Genomic DNA, 21,929 nt, shown 5'->3' with positions numbered 1-21,929 from the left:
TTCAGTATGAAATTAAAGCTATTAAAATTATTTATTTATTTACTCGGGTATTAGCTCTTAGGTGTTCTCTTCAGTTCTTCATATAAGCAAAAACTGTAAATCTGTAATAGTGAAAATTCTTGCGGGACAAAGTCATTAAAAAAGTCCTACTCCAAATCCAACGTTTTGCTCCTTTCCCATTATACTATGCAATGTGGCTTTAACTTGTCTTCGGTAATAATGCAAAATTAATGACAAATGTTATTAGCACTCTGAAAGGCATATTTTGTCTTTTTAAAAATTAACAGTTTTCATATAAAATTTGTTCCATCTTTTGTATACTTTCATCAGCGGCTTTCAAACTTTTTTTCACCATTACTCACTTTAAGAAATAAATTTTATATAATACTTACACATACACACCCCAAAATACCCTTACAACATGTAGTATATACTGGTATTTTCTGTTTAATCCTATTCTAGTCCATTCCATTAGAAAAACTGCTGGTAAAGACACTCAATTAATTTCTTCACTAATGGATCACAAACTGCAGTTTGAAAAACACTTTAGACCATACATCACTTCCTGATTTTGTCAAATAATCAAAAACACTGAAATTCAGAATCATAGATTACCAGGTAATTCCTACCAGATAACACCTCCTGTTCTGTTTTCACTCCATGGGGCTTCTTTGGAGGTCTGGACTGAAGGTGGGCTCAACATTTCAGAGTGGATTTGTGGTCATTTCTACCACTTGTCCAGAGGTTCTACCCGCCTGGTACCATCCTGGCTTGAGGGTTTTTTTGAGATTGCCCACATGGGGGAGGAATTTGGGCTGAAACCCAAGTATGAGATGAATTGTTATGGGTGCAGGAGAGTACATGTATGTATACTGACATTTTCTGCTATAGCCAGAACCAAAGTTCAAGACCAGAACTCTTCCTTAGGGCCCCCACGGGGGACAGGTCTCAGCCTCACACATGCTGTACATGTGTGCGTGTGTTATGTCTCCCTACCCTGGGGTGACCCTGGACTTCATCTCCTGTCTCTGGGCCCCCTGAGGCTGTGAAAACTGAAGCTGTCCTTAACCTCCAACTTTCATTTAATTTTGTAGACTCTGGGTATATCTTACCCTCATCAGTTCATTTAAAAAACCTTTTTTAGTCCAACATTTGGAACAGTTTCTAGCTGGATGGTACATCTTGTACCATAAGTCTGTGCAGTTACAGAAGCAACAATTCTCTCTCCAAGTGATGTGAAATAAAACATGCAGAAACATCACTGAGTGTAATTCAGATTTATTGCTTATTATGTCATTCCATACAACTTTAGGTAAACAGACGTTGAGAAAATATACTGGGAGTATTAAACAGATGATGGCAATATTGATGAGAACGTTCAAGTGTTTTACATAAGGTAGTAAGAGGCACCGCTGTCACCATCACCCCACCCCCCGCCCCGAAATTTGTACATTTCGTATAAAAAGAGTAAAAATAGTTCATTGGCATTTAACTAGCATTATTCTTTGTCATCTATGAACCACAATATGCCTGAATAATTTCAGAATCTTCAGAGCAAAACAAAGCATCTTCTTCCACTAGCAGACATAGCAGTTTCAGTTTCTTTAAAAAACAAGCAAACAAATCAGCACAACAAAAACTATACACACAACCCCAAAACAAGAACGTTGGCATATTCCAGTGGCCCTGAATTTCGATGTTTCTATCGTATTAATTCAAGAAATAAAATGTGACTCAGCATTTAAAAATGAGACAAGCTTCTTCACCATAGTTATACTTACTTTATAATTGAAACGATTTAACTGAAGCCAATGTTAACCCAGCAAAAACCATGGATATAACTCAAACTGCTCTTTTGATAAAGAAATTTCTTTAAAAGTTAACTATTCTTTAAAAACCCAGACCCGAGCTGCACAGGTGTAATTGAGGAACGAACAACTAACTCTTCCAGAAACCACAGCAGTAGTTCTAAGTGCTTTTCAAGCTGGGGAGTACATACAGAGTCACTGTAAATCGCACATACACATCAGTAACTTCCTGCTAAAACAGCATCTGAAAGACTTCTATGTCTATTTTTACAAAGATGAGTGGGCTCAGACATACATTTGGATACTTGAAAAGAAACAATGCTTGAAATGTGGTTTTATGTGAAACCACTTAGAAGGACTCAGTTATCAAACAACTAAAAATACACAACAACGGATAAATAGGAATTTATGAAAACCATTGTCTCTAACAATATAAAAATTAAATATTAAGGCATCTTTTACTCCCATTTTGGTATATGCAGCAAAGGGAACGGTTTTAAATAGGAACCAGCACTTCCAGTCAAATGCTTTCTAATGTATTTGGCAGATTTGGTTTTTTTTTTTTTCTTTCTCCTATTCCACATACCATTGAAAGCTCTCATGATCAAACATAACCCAAACCAGGAGGAAAGTATAAACAGATATTCATTTATTAAAAAGCAGTTCACCCTTGAAAAATAAAAAGGAACTACAAAGAATATTATGTATAAAGTTCAAATACTAGTATTTAAATTTCTCTGAAGCAATTTATGCTTCAGTAATTAAGAGAAAGAAGGGATGAAGACATAAAGATGAGAAGCCTATTAATATGGATCACGCTGTGAACTCACTGTTCACTCAGTCTTCTGCTCCATTGGGATGAGAATTTGAAAAGCGCTTCATACTCCTTAAAAAAAAAATCACATCCACCAGAATAAGATCACATAAATTAACACTGATGATTTATAATTCTCCATATTTGTCCATTTATAAAGGCCAATTGGCTTTATAAAGTATACTAAACAGTAACATTTTCACCTTTTATTAAGGCAAGTTTGTGAAAGTAATTTAATACAACCAGATCTCTTCATGAACTTTCAGCTTAAAACATGTTTTTACATAAGAAACATACAAAAAAAATTGTTTTATAGAAAGCCACCTCAATACCAGAAAAGAGTAATGAAAGATTTTGAACCCAGTTTACTTTTTAAAGGATGCTGTTCCTCCCTCGTCTCAAATTCCAAGTGCTATTCATCATCTTTAGAGCCAGTTTTGCTTAACTATAAAAAAAGATGAAAGAAATATTCAACAAACTTAAGCTTTCATATTATCTGAGTTCACTATTTCCACATCATATCAAGTCAACATTTACAGTTAATAGAACAACAGGCAACAAGGTTCAAGTAACTTGCACCATCTACAGCTTCCACCGTATGGAAATACTTTTCAACTTTAGCCTCAGCTACTTTAAACAGGATTCTTTGAAAACATAACCTCAACAGAACAAGAGGAGTAAAAAAATCCCTTGAAGCTTTCCAAGAAATAAATTGGAACCAAGAGTATACAAAAGGTACCATTTATAAAATGAATGATATTCTTCTATTTTTGTTTTTTTACAAACAATAAATTCTAAAATTTTAACAATGTGTAAAACACTTAAGACTTATCATCTTAACTACATAATTCTTACAGTTTTGGAAACGTGACACAAGTCTCAAACTGCGCTTCTCAAACATTTTGGCTCCGGGACCTCTTCCCACTCTTAAAAATTGAGGATCCTAAACAGATTTTTTGTTTTTTAAAATGTACATTATACCTACCTGCATTTGAAAAATGAGAAGTTTAATTCATATAAAAATAACAGGGGCTTCTCTGGTGGTGCAGTGGTTAAGAACCCACCTGCCAATGCAGGGGACATGGGTTCGAGCCCTGGTCCTGGAAGATCCCACATGCCGCAGAGCAACTAAGCCCATGTGCCACAACTACTGAGCCCATGTGCCACAACTACTGAAACTCGCATGCCTAGAGCCCATGCTCTTCAACAAGAGAAGCCACCGCAATGAGAAGCCCACGCACCACAACAAAGAATAGCCCCCACTCGCCACAACTAGAGAAAGCCCACGTGCAGCAACGAAGATCCAACGCAGCCAAAAAAAAAAGTAAATAAATAAAATAAATTTAAAAATAAATAAATAAAAATAACAATAATGATAACCCAGTCACATTTTAAAAATGAAAAACTGCATTTTCTAAAACAAAAAACCAAAACTTAAAGTGACGAGTAGTGTTGTTTTACATTTTTGCAAATCTCTTTATTATCAAGCTCAACAGAAGATAGCTGGGTGCTCACAAATCTGCTTCTATAGTAAGGCAGATATAATGGAAAATGGCCAACAAAAACACAGTCCAAGTACTAGGAACAAACGGAGTGAACAGAGAAATGAACGTACTTAGATCCTAAACCCACTTACTATCTTAGAAAATTCTGGAAAACGCAAGAATATAAAAGCACACATTCCGTTAGTGCTCTAATAGAGAACGTAGTGATGGCATCATCACACTTCATGCAGCCTCTCATAAATGCCACTGTACATGTGCGAGAGGAAGTGTAAAAAAGGCAAAAACACCTTACTATTTTGATGCAAATAGTCTGAACCTGACAGTCCCTCCAAGAGGGCCTCCAAAGACCACATGTGGAAACCACTAGCTTAGAGTAATGGATTCTGAGTCCAAACCGTGTCTAGGTGGTAAGCTCCTTCTTAAAAATCTCTCTCCCATCTCCCAAGATTACTGGATTGTTTGAATTTTACTTTCTTTTTTGGCTTAAAATTCTAATTTATATTAAGAAAGTCTCTCTTAAAAACAAACTGGGGGGCTTCCCTGGTGGCGCAGTGGTTGAGAGTCTGCCTGCCGATGCAGGGGACACGGGTTCGTGCCCTAGTCCGGGAAGATCCCACGTGCCGCAGAGCGGCTGGGCCCGTGAGCCATGGCCGCTGAGCCTGCGCTCCGCAACGGGAGAGGCCACAGCGGTGAGAGGCCCGCGTACCGCCAAAAAAAAAAAAAAAACAAACAAACTGGGGGCTTCCCTGGCAGTGCAGTGGTTAAGACTTTGCCTTACAATGCAGGGGGTGTGGGCTCGATCCCTGCTTGGGGAACTAAAATCCCACAGACCTCACGGCCAAAAAAACCAAAACACAAAAGCAATATTGTAACAAATTCATTAAGATTTAAAAAAATAGTCCACATCAAAAACAAAACCAAAAACACTGAAAACAACACTTCTGGCTCTCGGGAAAGAGGCGCATGGTCACTTGAGATGATGCATACTCTTCTCCTTTTCATGCTTGGCTGCGATGGGCCACACCCAAAAGATGGATCCTTACTCTGATTTGGGAGACAGCTCCTTCTGGAGCAGGCAGCATTTTAAGGGGAGAGCAGACTTAGCTGGTGAGATAAATACAGGTGCACCTGGGACAATGGTAAGTATCTATGAAGGATCAGTGGCGGGGGCCCAAGTCAAATGAGAGAACGCCAGAGAAGCTCCACCCACACAGATCGCTTGTATAGGGTCAGCCTCTTCCCAGGAAGGCAAGAAGTAGTAAAGGCCGACCTCAAAATTTTGTGGGTTGGGTTCCAGATGACCGCAATAAAGCAAACATCATAATAAAGCGAGACACACGAATTTTTTGGTTTCCCAGTGCATATAAATGTTTACACTATACTGTAGTTTATTAAGTGTGCAATAGCATGATGTCTAAAAAAAGATGCACATACCTTAATCAAAAAATACTGTATTGCTAAAAAATGCAAACCATCGTCTGACAATGTAGGATTGCCACAAACCTTCAATTTGTACACAACAGTATCTACGAAGCAAGATAAAGTGAACTGAAATAAAACAAGGTCTGCATGTACTGTGTTTCTTTATTCCAGTTGTGGCTCATGGCTCCCTACTCTCAGGTAATATTTTTGTACTAGATTTTAGAAGCACAAAAATTACTTCAAATAGGTTCTATAGAAAAGGCATCCTATGGCCCAAACAGCTGGCTTCAAAATAAACTTTAAGAATACATTGCTTTGGGGCTTCCCTGGTGGTGCAGTGGTTGAGAGTCCGCCTGCTGATGCAGGGGACACGGGTTCGTGCCCTGGTCCAGGAAGATCCCACATGCCGTGGAGCGACTGGACCCGTAAGCCATGGCCGCTGAGCCTGCGCGTCCAGAGCCTGTGCCCCACAGCGGGAGAGGCCACAACAGTGAGAGGCCGCGACCACAAAAAAAAAAAAAAAAAAAAGTTCCAAGTGGAAAGTAAACAATTTTCAACAACAAAACCAGAAAATCTTTCTTGACGATGGTGGGAAATTTCATTTAGGGTCTGCCGTAAAAAAAATACTTAACTTCTACTAAGAAATCAAAGCACTCCTTTTCATGACTTGTTTCAAATTCCATATTATCTATAATTTAGAGTCATATTTTAGTACATCTATTCTTAAGATGTACTTACATAAACAGGCACACTTTACTGCAGTTATAACTCATTTCTACTTTTTCATTATTAAAAAAAGAAAACCTAAAACTGAGGGTGTAGGGAAGAGAAAAATGTGAAAGATATTTCAAAAATACTTACATGCTGAACGTGAAAAAGGAAACAGACATCCCAGTAAAATCCAAAGGTTGAAGGGGAGAAAATGGAAGATATAAATTTCATTACTGATGGTAATAACTGTAACAATTTTTTGAAGACTGAAATATAAATATTACATACCTTCACCACATCAACCCAGTTCCAACCTCGAGGAAGTTCTCCTTTGTGATCTAAAGGATGAAAACAGTAACTTTATATCTAAGACCAATCGGTAATATTTAAATTTAAATACGATTTTATATACTACTCTACATAACAAATGTTATTAAAAATTTAAATAATAAACGGTCCTTGCTTACTGAAGTGAGAAGTTGGGTCAGTTTGCTCTTTTGTGAGTTAGTGTTCATACCAGGAAGCAGGCTCAAGACAAGAAGCCTTCTCAACACGTCTGCCTGCAAACCTAAGAGGACGCCGGGCCAACTTATTTATTAACTGCTGTGCTCTGATAAAATAACCATTATTTAACCTGACATTCTTTAATCAGGGCTTTAATCTGTTGGGAGCGCTTAAAAGCGAGCTCAACCCTTTTATAAGAATTTATAGTTTATGAAGTAATTTCACTCTTTTATTCAAATTTGAAAAATAGTTTAATAAATGTAGTCTAAAAATTTTCAATCTAAAATATCTTGATTTCCTCTTTGCTTCATGTATCTATATATGTCTCATTTTATGAAACCTTCAAAATCTGCATTCAAATCAAGGACATTAATTGTATAGTAAGAGAAACAGAAACTAACCCTGTGATTCTTACAGGAGAAAAGCTGTATCACTGGAGCTCAATTTTAGATGCTAATGGCTCTTTTCTCCTTCATGCCAATAAGAATCTTATCTCACTGGTTATAAGGGGGAACGGGGACAGATAAGAAGCTTATCTCACTGGTTATAAGGTTATAAGGGGGAACCAATAATTGGTTACCAATTCTGGTAACCAAAACTCACCCACAATGCCACGACTGTCCCATTAAATTTTTATTTAGAATGCAAGTTTCAAGTCACAAGCTCCTGCACCACACTGATAGGAAGATACGGACTTTAGGGGGGCGTCACCAAGGAGAGGGAGGTAGGGAGGTAGTAATGGAAGGGAACAAGTGTACGTCATTATGTATGAAAGCAACAGTAACAAACTAACTGACATATATGCTAAAACATTCTGGAAAGAGATGAACAAAAATTCTAGAAAACAGATTATAATGGCTAACAATTTACTGCTTCAGTTGTTTATACTTTAATGCTGCTTTGACAGTAGGTATAATGGAGTCCCAGATTTCCTATTTCATAAACCAATACGATCTCAAAAAATGTATTTTGAGGGCCAACACGGCTGCTTTCTTTTTATTTTGCCACAAATGACATTGAACAAAACATAAACAACCAAAAACTACCATAACTTTATAAAAGAAAGGGTGTTATTTTAAACCTCTTCACCAAAGTAAAAGGGTCACTTCTTTTAATAAAGGGCAGCTTGTAACCATACAGCAATAACACACACATACAGACGTCAGTATACGTACACACTTGTGTATGTGGATAGAAATAGCTATACGCACACATGATAACGTCCTCATTTTCCTTAACTGGAAAAAAGTTTACAGATTGATGTCAATTTGCAAAGTTTTAGGTTAAATAAAGAAAAAGGACAAAATATATATTCTTAAATCTTGTTGTATAAGTAAGTCAACTACAGACGAAAACATTTAAATTATTTCTTGTGTTAAGATTTGATGGTATACCAGACTTCATTTCAGATAAAAGCTATATTTCAAAAAAATTTCAAAAATACACTTATCTGTCATAAAGGTAAACAAACAGGAAAATTCCAAACATGTCAGAGAGGGTACCAGTAGGACACACATCTGTACACTATTCTAATGGTCTACAATCTTCAGATTCATTTATAGTTACTTTGCCACTTGACCTTCTTCTCAAATGTTTATCTCTTGTGGTAAAGTAGTAGTAAATATTTTCAATATACATCTGTGACCTAAAACAGTCTCTGATCCAAATGTTCCAAGAATGAAGAGTATAGAGAACTAATCTTCTAAATCTAAATATACTTATTAAGCATCCATATGATACCAAAAAGCAACCCAGTTACGTGTGCTATCAAAGAAAAAAAATAACACAAACCTGTTTTATCTGCCAGTTTACGTTTCTGGGCTTTTGAGAGTTGTTCTTTTTTGTCTTTTTTCTTACTTGACGGGGCTGTGTTAGGAGTTTCAACTGAGATGATATTGCTTATGGACGCCTAGAAAAAAAGAACAAATTCTTAGACTCAAGCCTTAAAACTTACTGAATTACACTAAATATGGCTATATCCTGAAATGAGTTGACAATTTTTAGGTTTGTGAAGTAAAAGAATCCTTTATTATTGTATTCATTTATTAGATCAGGAACCTTAGCACATTATTGGTTTCACTCTCCTAAAAGTTCACATTGAAGGCCATAATATTAGTTATACTGTTATAACCAGGTCCCTGAGAAACAAGATCTGATCCCAGGATTATGCTGAAGCTCTGAAGTGCCAAGGTAATTTTACAATTCAGTTAATGCGCTAGTATTTGAAAGTTAAATGTCTTTAGAAACATCACATATGCCTACTTAGAACCACCTGGCTCCCAGAGGAAATGAAGGAAATATTTTAAATATCTGGGGTCATGTAGTCAGATAGACAAAACTTAAAATGCTCACTACGTGCCAAGCACTGCCGTAAATGTTGTACAGCTATCACTCATTTGATCCTTAGTACAATCTCACGAGGTAGATACTATTATAATCCCCATTTTACAAATGAAAAAACAGAGCACAGAGAGACTAAGAAACTGCCCGAAATCACACAGCAAAGGAGTGCATGCTCAGGGCCATGCGGTCTGGCCCCCGGTCCAGGAGCTCTCACGGTCCAGGAGTTCTCGCCCTCCACTGCTTCTCCAGCTGCCTGTCAGCGTCCATTTGTGTTCATGGGGAACATGGAAGCCAGAACTGCTCGTGGCCTTTGGTTTACAAGACAAAACTCAACTGATACTGACCACTGAAAGTCTTGGAGTGCGTGACTTGGTGCAAAGGGGTCTAACACATACCTGCTTAAGGTCATAAAAGACGATTATTTCCTAAAATAATTCTACAAATAAAATAATTTTTTCCTATTTAATGAAGTCTCCTTAAGCTGCAACACTTTCCAATTGAACTGTGGCAGGACTACTTCCAGCTAAATAAGCTTCGTGGAGAAAGTACGTAATTTCATATGTATTTCAGCACTAGGTAAGAAATCTTCTATCTGAGCTTTATGAAGATGTTAAATACACTTGAAAAAGTATTTGGTTCTACACAGCTTAGTTCTGGCACACCCATGAAGTATTCTAGGCTTATGTGAAGGGTAAAATCTAGAGAATATAATTTCATTTTTAAAGATAAGCAGACACTAAGAAATCTAAAATTCACTGCTCTTATTTAACTCAGATGTGACTATCATTTAAAATCTAACACAAAGTCTCCCTCCAATTTTTAAAAAATAATAACTAGCAAAAATGAATTACTAGCAGAGTGAAACCAAAACAAACAAAGTATGGTGAAACTGAATGCCCTGCTCACAGCCGAATGGACAGGATGGTGATTCTCCATGAGCTGCTCTTTGCTGTCCTTGGCATATTCAAACAACGTGTAGGTCATGGCCGTCCCGAGATTGACGTCCACTGCTTCCTGTAACTTGGCTAATATGCTCTGCTTTACAGCTGATGGTCTGCAATGCACAAGATATACATCGCTGAGAAAAGTAAGAGAGACGGTTACCCTGCCCCCGCCCCCCGACCGAAAACACCTCATGAAAACGGAACACTACTCACATGGTGTTGTTAAAAAAGGCGTTCATGGATATGATTGGAGGTGTCTGGGGATAGGTTTCTGTCCAGGAAATCTCTATTAGGAAGGCTTTGGGATCACCGTTTTCACCTATCTGAAGAAAAGGGAAATCTTAGGCTTGTAAAAAGTGCTACCAAGGCAGAATATTAAATGATGAACTTTAAAATGCTGACTTCTTTCCAATGCTCGTGATCAGATCAGTCGTCATATCTTGAAAAGTTCAGGGTTTGGGCTAAGACCCAGCAGAGGGTGAGGGCTCAGTCTTTGATTAATCTGTCTTTTAACTCACTCCTAGGCTGTTTTAAACAGCTTTAGCTGATGTCCATGGCCTGTCTCTCTCATCAGCCCTCCAATCTTTTCGAGCCCCAAGATTATGTCTGACACATGTATTTTTTTGTTTCATCAAAGCTTTCTGAGGACAAAGATAAGACATCAACTATGGGAACAAGAAGAGAATGGACAAAAATGAAAATCCACGAACTTGAAACACCTCATTTTTGTCTTAAGTTTTCCAATTGCTAAATCATAAGAGGCTTTAAGAACAGGTAAACTGATATGCATTAGCACGATCCCAACAAAGTAGAAAATGAAATGTAAAATTTATAGAAAAAAGGAAAGGGTAGAGAGATAAGGAAAAGGAGTGCCTTAGGCTGGACAGAAACTCCTGAAAAAGTTTTTAAAAATTTTAGGGACTTCCCCGCTGGTGCAGTGGTTAAGAATCCACCTGCCAATGCAGGGGACACGGGTTCCAGCCCTGGTCCAGGAAGATCCCACATTCCGCGGAGCAACTAAGACCATGTGCCACAACTACTGAGCCTGCACTCTAGAGCCCGTGAGCCACAACTACTGGAGCCCACGCTCCGCAACGAGAAGCCACCGCAGTGAGAAGCCCACACACTGCAACAAAGAGTAGCCCCCGCTCGCCGCAACTAGAGAAAGTCAGCGTGCAGCAACAAAGACCCAATGCATTCAAAAATAAATAAGTAAATTTACTTAAAAAATTTTTTTTAAATTGAGGTATAATTGACATACATTATATTATTCAGGTATACAATATGATTCAATATTTGTATATATTGCAAAATGATCACCACAATGAATCTAGTTAACATCCATCACCACACATGGTTACAATTTTCTTTTTCTTGTGATGAGAACTTTTAAGAGCTACTCTCTTAGCAACTTTCAAAATACACAATAGGGTATTATCAACTGCAGTCGCCATGTTGTACATTACATCCCCACAACTTATTTACTTTATAGTTGGAAGTTTGTATGTTTTGATCACCTATTTGACCTGAATTAGGTATCTTTTCTATTTCTTTTGCTCTCCCCAGCTTTTTATTTTGAAAGCTTTTACAGGAAACCTAGAACAATGAACATTCACTGGCACGTATCTTATTCACCACATACCTATTATTCCACCTGCCTTCTCTTTCTTCCACTATAGGACCAACTCCCTTTCCCCAATGTATGTGATTTTTTTCCTTTGGCATTTGTTGAACCATTTGAAAGTAAACTGCAGACATCATGAAATGTCCTTAAACTAAAGTATCCTAAGAATAAGGACCTTCTCCTTTATAACCACAAAACCATTAACACACCCAAGAAATTCAACATTGATACAAAAATATTATCTAATTCATAACTTATATTAAAAGTCACCAATCGTATCTAAAGTGTCCTTTAACAAAGCACTCCCTCAACCCCCAAATCCATAATCCGTTGAGGATCGTGGATTACATCTGGTTGTCAGATCTCTTTATTCTGTTTTAATTTAGAACAGTCCCCAGTACCCACCCCACCTCCTAAATGTCTTTCATGACAAAAAGAACCTAGGCCAGTTTTCTTGTATAAGTCCCCAGATCAGGACTGACTGTTTCCTCTGTTCAGATTCAGACTAAACGGCTTTGGTAAATGGCTTTGATAAAGATACTGGGGAGGCGATGTGGTGCACTCCCCCAGCACCAAATAATGAGGCACGTAAGATCTTCCAGAATCATTAGTGGTGATACCAAGTTTGATCACTTGGTTAGGGTGATATTCTCCAGACCTCTTCAATGGAAAGGTATCTTTTTCATTTTGTAATTACGAAGAAATCTGTGGGTGGTACTACAAAACCATGTGCATGGCTTGTTTCTCAACAACTTTTCACCCAAAGGTTTCAGTATCCATTAAGGATCCTTGCCTGACACAATCATCACATTGGTTGTTGCAGAATGATGATTTTCGAATAAAACTATGGAATGATTCATGAATCGGCATCTCATTCTTGCACAGGGCAATGCTAATCTCTTCTGTAGTATTTTTGGTATATGTGCTGCTTTGTGGGTTTTTAAATACTTAATATTAAACTTCAGTCAAGACTTAAAAAATTTTCACCCTGAATTGTTACTTGACTCACTTTTATTTTCTGACCACTAATGTTTTTATTCACATCTCCTTACCCTCAATCATACCCCACATCAATATAAGGTGAGGCTTAGAGATTATGTCAAATAAACTTCGGGATCTGTTGCTATACTTACATAAGTTGATTACCTGCATAATGGACGTCATCGATTTATGCTTGTGTTTTAAGTAGAGATAATTAAAAAGTAATAAAAGTGGTGGGTGGGATGAATTGGGAGATGGGATTGACATATACACACTAACATGTATAAAATAGATAATTAATAAGAAGCTGCTGTATAGCACAGGGAACTCCACTTTGCTGTACAGTAGGAAAAAAAAGTAATAAAAGTTACTTGCTTTATGCAGTCACTAAACCCTTACTCAAAGTGTAAGTAGAAACAAACTGTCACACGCCTCATACTGTGCGTCACCCAAGAGACAAGAGCACTACTGTCTTCAAGGGAGACAGACCTTCAGACAACTCACTAAACTGCAGCACTAGGAAAAGTTCCAAAGCGACAGAACATAGCATGAGGAAATGGGGACTAGTCGATCCTACTTTGAAGTCAGGGGACAGAGAGGAGACATGGCCCACGTATGCCACAGAGGAGGCTTGGGGTAAGCATTAACGGAAGAGTAGGATGCATGATGGAGGAGAGGCGAGGGCAGGAGCAAACAACGTGTCCCAAGACAGAGTAGTAACGACAGTGCAGGGAAACATTTAACAAGGTATCACGTCTAACAGATGCCAGTGCCAGGAAAGTCTGGAGACACAGTCCAAAGCAAACAGAAGGCACTGGCTGTCAAGCTGAGGAGTTTAGTCCTCATTCTATAGGAATGGAGAAACCTTTTTCTTTTTTGGGTTTGCGGGCCTCTCACTGTTGTGGCCTCTCCCGTTGCGGAGCACAGGCTCCGGATGTGCAGGCTCAGCGGCCGTGGCTCACGGGCCCAGCCACTCCGCGGCATGTGGGATCCTCCCGGACTGAGGCACGAACCCGCGTCCCCTGCATTGGCAGGCGGACTCTCAACCACTGCGCCACCAGGGAAGCCCATCAAACAATTTATTTTAAATGGTGACAATGTTAACAACCATAAATCTTGCATAAGTCTTTTATAAAAAAAGTTTTCCATACCACCCACTACTACTTAAAATCATTCAGATAAACGGTTTATGTTATTTATTTATAAAATAAAATACTGGTACTGTTCCACGTTGAAAAAGAGTTATAAGCAACCTTTATTTTAAAGAAAAATTGACATTTCACATACTCATAAAATATTCACGCACATTGGTAATACAGAATTAAGAAAATATCAACTTTTCTTGACTAAATTATAGGGTAGTAAAAAGAATGCTAGACTTGGACTAGAGACCTGGATTTTAACCCTAACATTTATCAATATTGGCTGTGGGAGCTTGGGAAGTTAGGACTGAGAAGTTATCTTTAAGATTAGAAGGTAAAACCACATAATTTCTAATGTTTCTTCTGTTTCTAACATTTTAAAATTCTCTTACAATAAAAACGTTTATCTTAGTTTTTAAAAGTTTCTGAATTAAGTTTTCAAAAGTTGAAAATAACTCATGTCATAGTGATGAGTTTTCATATAAATGCTTCAGCAAATCCAAAGACATAATAAGTATAAACCACTAAATTAAAAACAAACAAAAAAACCCCCCAGCATTTTAAAAAGCAACTTTTGTCTTTTCCCACAAAGTAGTAAGTGCTTCTATTCATGCCAGGTCTTACCCTATATTGAAATGAAACCGGACTTAATTCCCGGAAACTTTCATCTCCTTCATAAATGGAACGCAATGCCTCCAGTTCCATCTGAAAGAAATGAATCACAGGAGCGTTGTTTAGTCATATAAATGGATTAGAAATAGAGGATCTTTTGTTTCTGGTTCAAGTCCACTCAACAGCGTAAAACTTGGCTGACTTACATGGCGTTCGACGTTTATGACCCAGGTGCTATGCTAACACATCACAACCCTGATCCTTTCTTTAACACTATGCGCCAGGCACCGCTAAGCATTTTGCAGTGGATTATCTCACTTAATTCTCACATCAATCTCACATCAAAGATCTTACTGTTTTCTCCTTCCTACTAGGGAGGAAAATAAGATTCAGTTTAAAGCAACTCCAGAGCCTGTACTTTCTCACTCTGCTAAAGGCTAGCCTGGGGTAGAAAGAACATTAAACTTGCAGATGAAACACAGTCATTCCCCATGATTTACACATACTATTTATATTTGTAATCCCTACCACAGAAGGACACAAAACTTGAAAAAACACTTGCGGACAATAAAAAGAACTTTTAAAAAATGGTAGTTAGAAAGAGGTTGACAAGTATCTATCCAAGATGGGAAAAAGGACTGCAAGAGAAAATGTAACTAGCAATCCTTGGCTGGAAATACTTCTTAGAATGCTGTGGGCTTACAACTGAGAAGACCCAATCACTGTCGTGATTACTGACAAAGACCTCAGAAGAGGTAAAGAAAAGAAAGACTGCACTTCCGCAGATATTTTAGTTTTCAAAAAGATGCATGTTGAGAATTCTACAAACTACAGGATGGTGAGTTTGACCTACATGGACAACATTTTAAGACAGATCACTAAAGAAAGAGTTTGTGAGGACCCAGCAGAGTTAAGGAGTAGCCCCTACGACTTGGCAAGAATATGAAAAACAAGGTTCACAACCCTTCTTAGGGAGGGTGACTGGATTGGTACATTAGGGAAAGAGACAAAACAGTCTACCTGGATTTCAGCAAGGCCCCATGGGTTTCTCTTGCTACCTTCACAGAAAAAAAAATATAAGAATTCAAACTGGATCAAGGAATAACTGAGATGGGATTAGAAAAACAACATTACTCAAAATGTAGTGTTACTCCTTCTGTCCTTAATCCTTCCCTATATCTCAATTAAATGACTTGGACAGGAACAAAAATTGGAGGCAGGCTTATCAAATTTGTGGATGACAATTTGATGGGATAGTGAATCATGCTGGCAGCAGCAGCAGAATTTTAAAAGCCCTTTAAAAACAAGCTAACAAGATGAAACTTTACAGGGTAAGAAGAACTTGTCCTTAGGTACCTAAACATACAGAGCAGAAGACGAAAGACAAACTGCTCTGCATAAAGCACTTTAAGGGTTTTTGACAGTAAATCTAACTGTAGAAAACTGGAATGCCCCAATTTTAAAAAAAGAACATAAAAAAACTTATAATGTGTCCACAGATACACAATTCCAGAAGAGTGAAGGAACTAAAAAGAATGAACAAATGGAGAAGAGCTAAAAGGAACCAGTTGGCATGAGAGGAGGAGGTCTGAAAAACTGGGCAGGAAAATGGTCTTCAAACATCTGAAAAACTGTCCTGTGGAAGAAGATGCTATTTTACTGTTAAATGGAGATGGCTGGTTCTCACCGCAGGAATTTCAATTGAGTAAATCTGAGCTAGAGTGCAGGTAACTGTTTTTCTAACAACCACCCAAACGGTTCTAGGCGGTGGTCCATGGGCCAAACTTTGAGAAACCTTACACTATACGCTCTATGCTACACAGTAAGAACTGTTCACGCCTTAGCTTAGAAACTCAACTGACAAGAATATTTTAGAAGGATTCAGACATCACAGCTTGTTGAACTTTGGGTCTTCTTTAAAGGTAACTTCCAATACCGCGATTCCATGACATGTGTCATGTAAAAGTACTAACTTTCAAGCAGTATACTCTAAATGAAAAGTGAACACCTACTTACAACTCTAATATCATATGATTCAATGTCAAAGTGGCATTTCACGAGAAAATATCTGAGTGTAAACCATACAATTCCGGTAGTACATGGATGGTCAAAACAGACTTCGTATCCACTGGACAACTATCAGATGGATATATTAAATGATTCCTTCCACCACGCAATATGGCCAGAAGACACTAGTGTCATTATTTCCCTGCACCAGAAATTTAACTAACTCAATTAACTTTCTCTACCAGCCAACAGATTTTAAAATGTAAAGGTGATTAGATTCCCAAAGAGCCTAACTCAGAACACAGGCGCTGAACAACACACGGGATTTAAGGCGAGCCAAGTGCACCGGGTCGCGGGCCAAGGACACTCGTCCTCGTTATCAGGAGACCTGGGGGGAACCCTAGGGTTTGCAAAACTCAAAACTGCAGTGCGGGGGAGGAAGGGCAGAGGTGGTCCCCTACCCAGGTAGGCGCGCTGGGCCTCTCCGCGCAGGACACCCGCAAACATAGGGCACCTCATTGAGGCTGCCGCCGTAGAGGCGAGGGTACGCGCGGGGCCGGGGAGGGGCACCCCGCCTGCGCGGGAAAGGAGCGTCCACCCGGACTCACCTCCTGGTCCTCGTTGGCACTCATCGCGCCGGTCACGGGGCGCCTCCCGGGCGGACGGCGTTCGCGACAACGAAAATAATGCGAGGGCAGTGGCCCCAAGGCCGGGGCGTCCCTCTTCTGCGCCTTGGGCTGCTGAGGCACACCCTTAGCACCGCAGACGAGAGTCTCGCGGGTTCCCGGTCCCCGGGCAGCGCGAAGCCGTCAGCGGAGGATTGCAAGCGAGGAGCCAGCGGCCTCCGAAACAGTGGAGCCAGCGAGCAGCAGGAGAGGGAGAAAGACGGTAACGGCAGAGACCCCGCCCCCTCCTTCTCGCTTCTCCTATTGGCTCCTTCTCTCCCCGCCCCCAGCTCCTGCTCCTCTAGGAAGCGGAGCGTCTTCCTTACGCTTAGTGGAGCAGCGTAGAGTTCCGGGACGGCGATTGGCCTAGGGCGCTGTCGGTCAAGCCCAGAAAGTGCTTCCTGTGCCTGCGCGGATGGGCCCTGGGAAGTCTCGCTTGTGGGCACCGGAACAGGGGCGGTGGTGGTAGGGACGGCCCCCGGCGTTTTGTGACACCCACACCCCCCCCGCCTGCTTCCCCTGGTTCTCCCCCGGCTGGCGGCGACCGGCCACAGCTGCAGCGGGCTCGGGGCGTGCGGCCTGGGTGAGTCCGGGTCGGGAGACCAGTGGGGCCGGGCGAGACCGCCGAGGGAGATTGCTAGCGCTTAACGATGCTGGTTTGGGGGGGCCTGTGATTTCGTACAGCATCAGCGAGTGCATTTCTCTTTTAGCTTCTAAAGAAAAGACACACCTATTTCTAGGGCCTCCAGGTTTAAGGGGTGGTAGGGGAGGAGAGGAGGAAGATAGCGTCTGCCTTTAGAGCTGCAGCGTTTCTTCATTGGAGCTACCGGAGCAGGATTCTGCGACCCTGGGGCGGTATCCTTTCCTAAGTTGGGCAGTTGCTTCGCATCCTCAGCATCAGCTTTTGTTTCGCCATCCCGGCCCCAAACTGTCCTTCCTCTTTTGATTGTTTTGTAGTTGGACATCTTTGAATCCCATCCTTACTGGCCTTGTGTCCTGCATCCCGAACCTCCGTTAATTAAAAAATAGTGACTGCATTATTTTTTTTAACCTGCCACTTTCATTAGGTCACCTTTCTTTGCAGTCCGTCATTCTTTCTAAGAGTCTTCCTTATAATTTTATGACCACGCCAGCTTCCAGACGACTTCCATTGCACTACACGATCTCCCATCCAGAGTGTTCGCTTCCTACTTCTGCACCTCCTTCCAGGTCATGGTTTGGTTAGTTGCTTCATTGGTTTTTTTCCAGGAGATCTGGAAATTTCTCCTATAGGCTGTCATCGAGATCCATACAACCTCTGCACTTGTCCTTTGCTGATATTCTTCCCATTTTTTGCCACCGAATAGGCACAACCATTTCAAATGCCAACGCTTTTAAGGTACAGTGTGGCAAGAATTTCTGATACAGTTTTCGTACAGTTATTTTGGGACAGAGTTACCGTAATTTAGAGCTGCACTGTCTGGTATAGTAGCCAGTCACCATAGGTAGCTATTGAGCGTTTGAAATAGGCTAGATGCGCTCCGAGTGTACAATACACACCAGACTTTGGAGACATAGTATTAAAAAACGTAAAACATCTCACTAATAACTTTTATAGTAATGTTGAATTGGTAATATTTTGGACATATTGGTTAAGTAGAATATTATTAAAATGAATTTCATCCCTTTCTTTACTTTTTTAATGTTACTAGAAAATTTTAAACTATTTATGTAGTTTATATTATATTTCTCTTGGACAGGATTGTGATTTTAAGTGATTTAAACGTAATTTCTGTTTCCCCTTATTTCCACTCCATATTCAAAGGACACAGCGAATTCTCTTGAGCCTCTGGGGTTATTAAAGGAAGTGAGTATTTAGGGCTCTAATCTAGACTCTTTGGGATCAAGCAGTGGTACCTAAATTGTGTTTTGACCATCTCTTTTTTATTTTCACCCCAAATTCACTAGAACTAGAATCTGTTTCTGAACATGCAGTCCTCTGCTCTCGTACCTTAATCCTGTCCTCAGAATATCTGTTTAAGCATTTCTAAAACTTCTGTCTATTGTGGACATTTGTCGTTTCTGATAGACTTTCCAAACCAATTATCTAGTACCCATCGTTCCGTCAGTACTTAAGTGTGAGAAGCCTAATAGTCTTTACTAAATTAACTTTTCAGTTAAAAATACTGTTTTGCTGATCAAGTGGTGGCCTAAGTGCTCCTAACTTCTCACAGAAGTTGTATTTGAGTCCTGTATGATATACTGGTGGAGATCACCTTTTAAACCAACCATGTGATACATGTTTTTGAAAATGAGAAATTATTCTTAAAATATAATAATTTTGTTCGCAATAAACACTTTTATATAATTGCTTTTCAAAACGTAGTGCATCTTGGATTGATATAGACCGCTTCTCAGCTAAAGGGCGCAGTAGAAACATGTCCTCTTAGAGGTTTCCATTCATTATTAGCTTTTCCCTTGTAGATTTTCCTTTAAGTAGTACATTTGTATTAATTGTGGAGAAATGAGAAAACATAGCTACTTAGATAATTAGCATATTATCTTAATGCTATCTCAGGAAATCAGAAATTAGATGTTAGCAATTACAGAGAAATTAGAGATAGTTGCACTTTATTGTATATGTAAATCAATCGTTGTTTTTCTTTATAACTGAAATCAGAAGTTTGATCACCCTCCTGCTTTCCTGGTCTGTTTATCCCAAAGTTTTGTGTGGTTTTGAGATGTTACTGGAAATAGGGATTTGTCTTAAAGTTGACTGCAACCCTTGTATATGAAAGATTTTTTAAAATATTATACCAATAGTTAATAAATTTTAATAGGTCCAATTCAAGAATTAAAGTTTGCCCTTTTGCTCTCTTCTTTTGGATTTGCTCGACAGTTTGTAGACACTCAAAGACTTTCGCCTTTTTGTAATGTTTTTCAAATGGTGGAGGTTCATATGTTAGATGTGGATGTGGGCTTTTAAGAAATTAATTATTAACGTATTAACATTTGTATTTCAGAATTTTCCTGACACCTTGACCATGAGCCCCACACAATGGGACTTCCCTGTGGAATTATGTTGTCGGCCTATGGCTTTTGTTACTCTCACAGGCCTGGATGTGGTTTATAATGCTGTCCATCGAGCTGTCTGGGATGCTTTCTGTGCCAATCGGAGGGCTGATCGGGTACCGATTTCTTTCAAGGTGCTCCCAGGTGACCATGAGTATCCCAAATGTAGACCCAAGGTAATGACATTATGATTGCAAGGGGACTCTCCTTCTCTGTCTGTCTCTTTCTTTGCATGTGTGTATCTTTTCTGTTCCTATATCTGTGCAGGAAAACCCCTGAGTTTATCAAGGGTATGGTTACAGAGGTGCATGAAGAAAACTCCAGACGTTTTCCTGTATGTAATATACTACAGATGTATCTAATAATCCCCCCTTTTTTTTTTTTACTCCAGAAGAATAATTACTTTATAATTATTAAGCTTTCTATCCTATGAGCCTAGGTTTTCCATTTTTTATTTGTTGTTAAAAAGAGACCCCAAGGCTCCATAATTTTAACAAAGCCCTCTCTAAAAGGAAGGTCTCACCATTGCCAGTATCATTATAAAATCCATAGTCTCTGCAGTTTGGTTTGATTTCACAGACACATTTTGAGCACTTGCTTTGGTTTAGAGTACCTGGAACTATGCAACAGGCTGGTGATAAAAATCTAAATAATACATACTCTCTGTCCTTGATGAGTTCTACATAAACTAAAACAGTTTATTCAGTGTGGAATAGGAGGGGTATTAAGTTCAAAACTGACTTTTAGAATGAACATCATGGTAGAGACTCTGATTTACTTAGAAAAAAATACTTAGAATGATGATAGTATGAATTAATAATAGCAACTCATACACGTGTATTGCTTATTATGTCAATTTGCTTTTTAAGAAAGTTGTGTACATTGACTGATTTGTCATTTATTGTAATCTTTTCAGGTTGATCTGAAAGTCAGTTAATAAGACACATTGATTAAAATAAACTGCCTACTTTTTCTTCCCCCCCTAGAGCAATGTTTCTGACAGACTGGTCTTTGGACCAAGTATGTCATCACCTGGGGTCTTTATTAAGCATGTCAATACTGGCTGTCCTCAGTTCAACTCGGGGGAGCGCAGGCCCTGTAGATTTGGTCACCTGCTGATTCTTTTGCATGTGTTTGAGACTCACACACCACAGACACAGTTTCATATATCCAGCGCCAGGAACTATGAGCTTTCTCTGAAACTGTGGGAGCAGTAGCACCCCCGGCTCTTACACACTTCTTTTAATGTGGTGTTTGTGTCAAGGAAGCCCAGCGACCCAGCAGGACTCACCCCTTTCCTCCTGGATTCATTCTTCAGAATCCTCATTTTCCTCCTGGTTCTTTCCTGAGTTCCCAAGGTGTTTTGTGTCAGATTTCCTTCCTGTCCTCTCTTTCCTCACGTGGAATAACTGTTGGACCAGCGTGAACTGGAGTAGTCTGGCCAGTGCGGGTGCTTTGGGGGTAGTTTGAGATTTCACCCGGCTTCTTCAGGGCATCCCCTCCCCACGACCTGGCACTTAGCACTGACCCCCAGTGACTGCCCTTACGCTTCTGTATTTAAGAATTGTCCTTCATTTTTTTCTTTCACCCACAAGTGAGGTGTAATGCCATCCTGGTGACACGACTTTGAAGCAGATGAAGCCATATTGGGTTTTAGAGAATATTTGAGCAGCTTTTACAAGAACGGAATCTGGGATGGTGAGGAATATAAGTAGAATTTATTGGGAAGAAGGCTGTTTACTTCCAGGGTATTTGAAAGCCTTGACATCATTAGAAATGCTTTGGCTTTGGTCAGT

The 21,929-nt window shown here is 39.5% G+C and overlaps 2 protein-coding genes across 3 annotated transcripts in view; one reads left to right on the top strand and one right to left on the bottom strand.

Annotated features, from left to right (window-relative positions):
* Positions 1-2,192: 2,192 nt before the first annotated feature.
* On the bottom strand, positions 2,193-17,228 carry RWDD4 (RWD domain containing 4). 2 transcript variants are annotated; one of them, XM_065899955.1, is made up of 8 exons: positions 17,026-17,228; positions 14,423-14,503; positions 10,265-10,370; positions 10,014-10,161; positions 8,556-8,673; positions 6,549-6,598; positions 6,411-6,413; positions 2,193-3,067 (listed from the first exon to the last, which is right to left on the bottom strand). In XM_065899955.1, the coding sequence occupies exons 3-8, from the start codon at positions 10,288-10,290 to the stop codon at positions 3,035-3,037; spliced, it is 378 nt and encodes a 125-aa protein (XP_065756027.1). In that variant the 5' UTR covers positions 10,291-10,370; positions 14,423-14,503; positions 17,026-17,228; the 3' UTR covers positions 2,193-3,034. The 2 variants fall into 2 exon arrangements, with proteins under 2 accessions (XP_065756027.1, XP_065756026.1); XM_065899954.1 differs by having other exon boundaries at positions 3,035-3,067; positions 10,265-10,374; positions 17,026-17,049.
* Positions 17,229-17,543: 315 nt separating this feature from the next.
* TRAPPC11 (trafficking protein particle complex subunit 11) overlaps positions 17,544-21,929 on the top strand; it is a 40,795-nt gene continuing 36,409 nt past the window's right edge. Inside the window, exons 1-2 of the mRNA XM_065900063.1 lie at positions 17,544-17,665; positions 20,085-20,309. Of these exons, the coding sequence (XP_065756135.1) occupies positions 20,106-20,309 (204 nt within the window). The 5' untranslated portion in view covers positions 17,544-17,665; positions 20,085-20,105. The remainder of the gene's footprint in view (positions 17,666-20,084; positions 20,310-21,929) is intronic.

The sequence above is a fragment of the Phocoena phocoena genome, chromosome 21 (genome assembly GCF_963924675.1).
Source record: "Phocoena phocoena chromosome 21, mPhoPho1.1, whole genome shotgun sequence".
Classification (NCBI taxonomy): Eukaryota; Metazoa; Chordata; class Mammalia; order Artiodactyla; family Phocoenidae; genus Phocoena; species Phocoena phocoena.
This window is presented reverse-complemented; position numbering and strand designations above follow the sequence as displayed.

Bases quoted from the DNA above. Each gene is read 5' to 3' on its own strand.
- RWDD4 (XM_065899954.1), bottom strand. From the start codon at position 17,049: ATGAGTGCCAACGAGGACCAGGAG. The intron at 14,504-17,025 runs GTGAGTCCGGGT...CATTTCTTTCAG, and splicing joins GTGCCAACGAGGACCAGGAG to ATGGAACTGGAGGCATTGCG. The intron at 10,162-10,264 runs GTGAGTAGTGTT...TGTGCATTGCAG, and splicing joins GCCTTTTTTAACAACACCAT to ACCATCAGCTGTAAAGCAGA.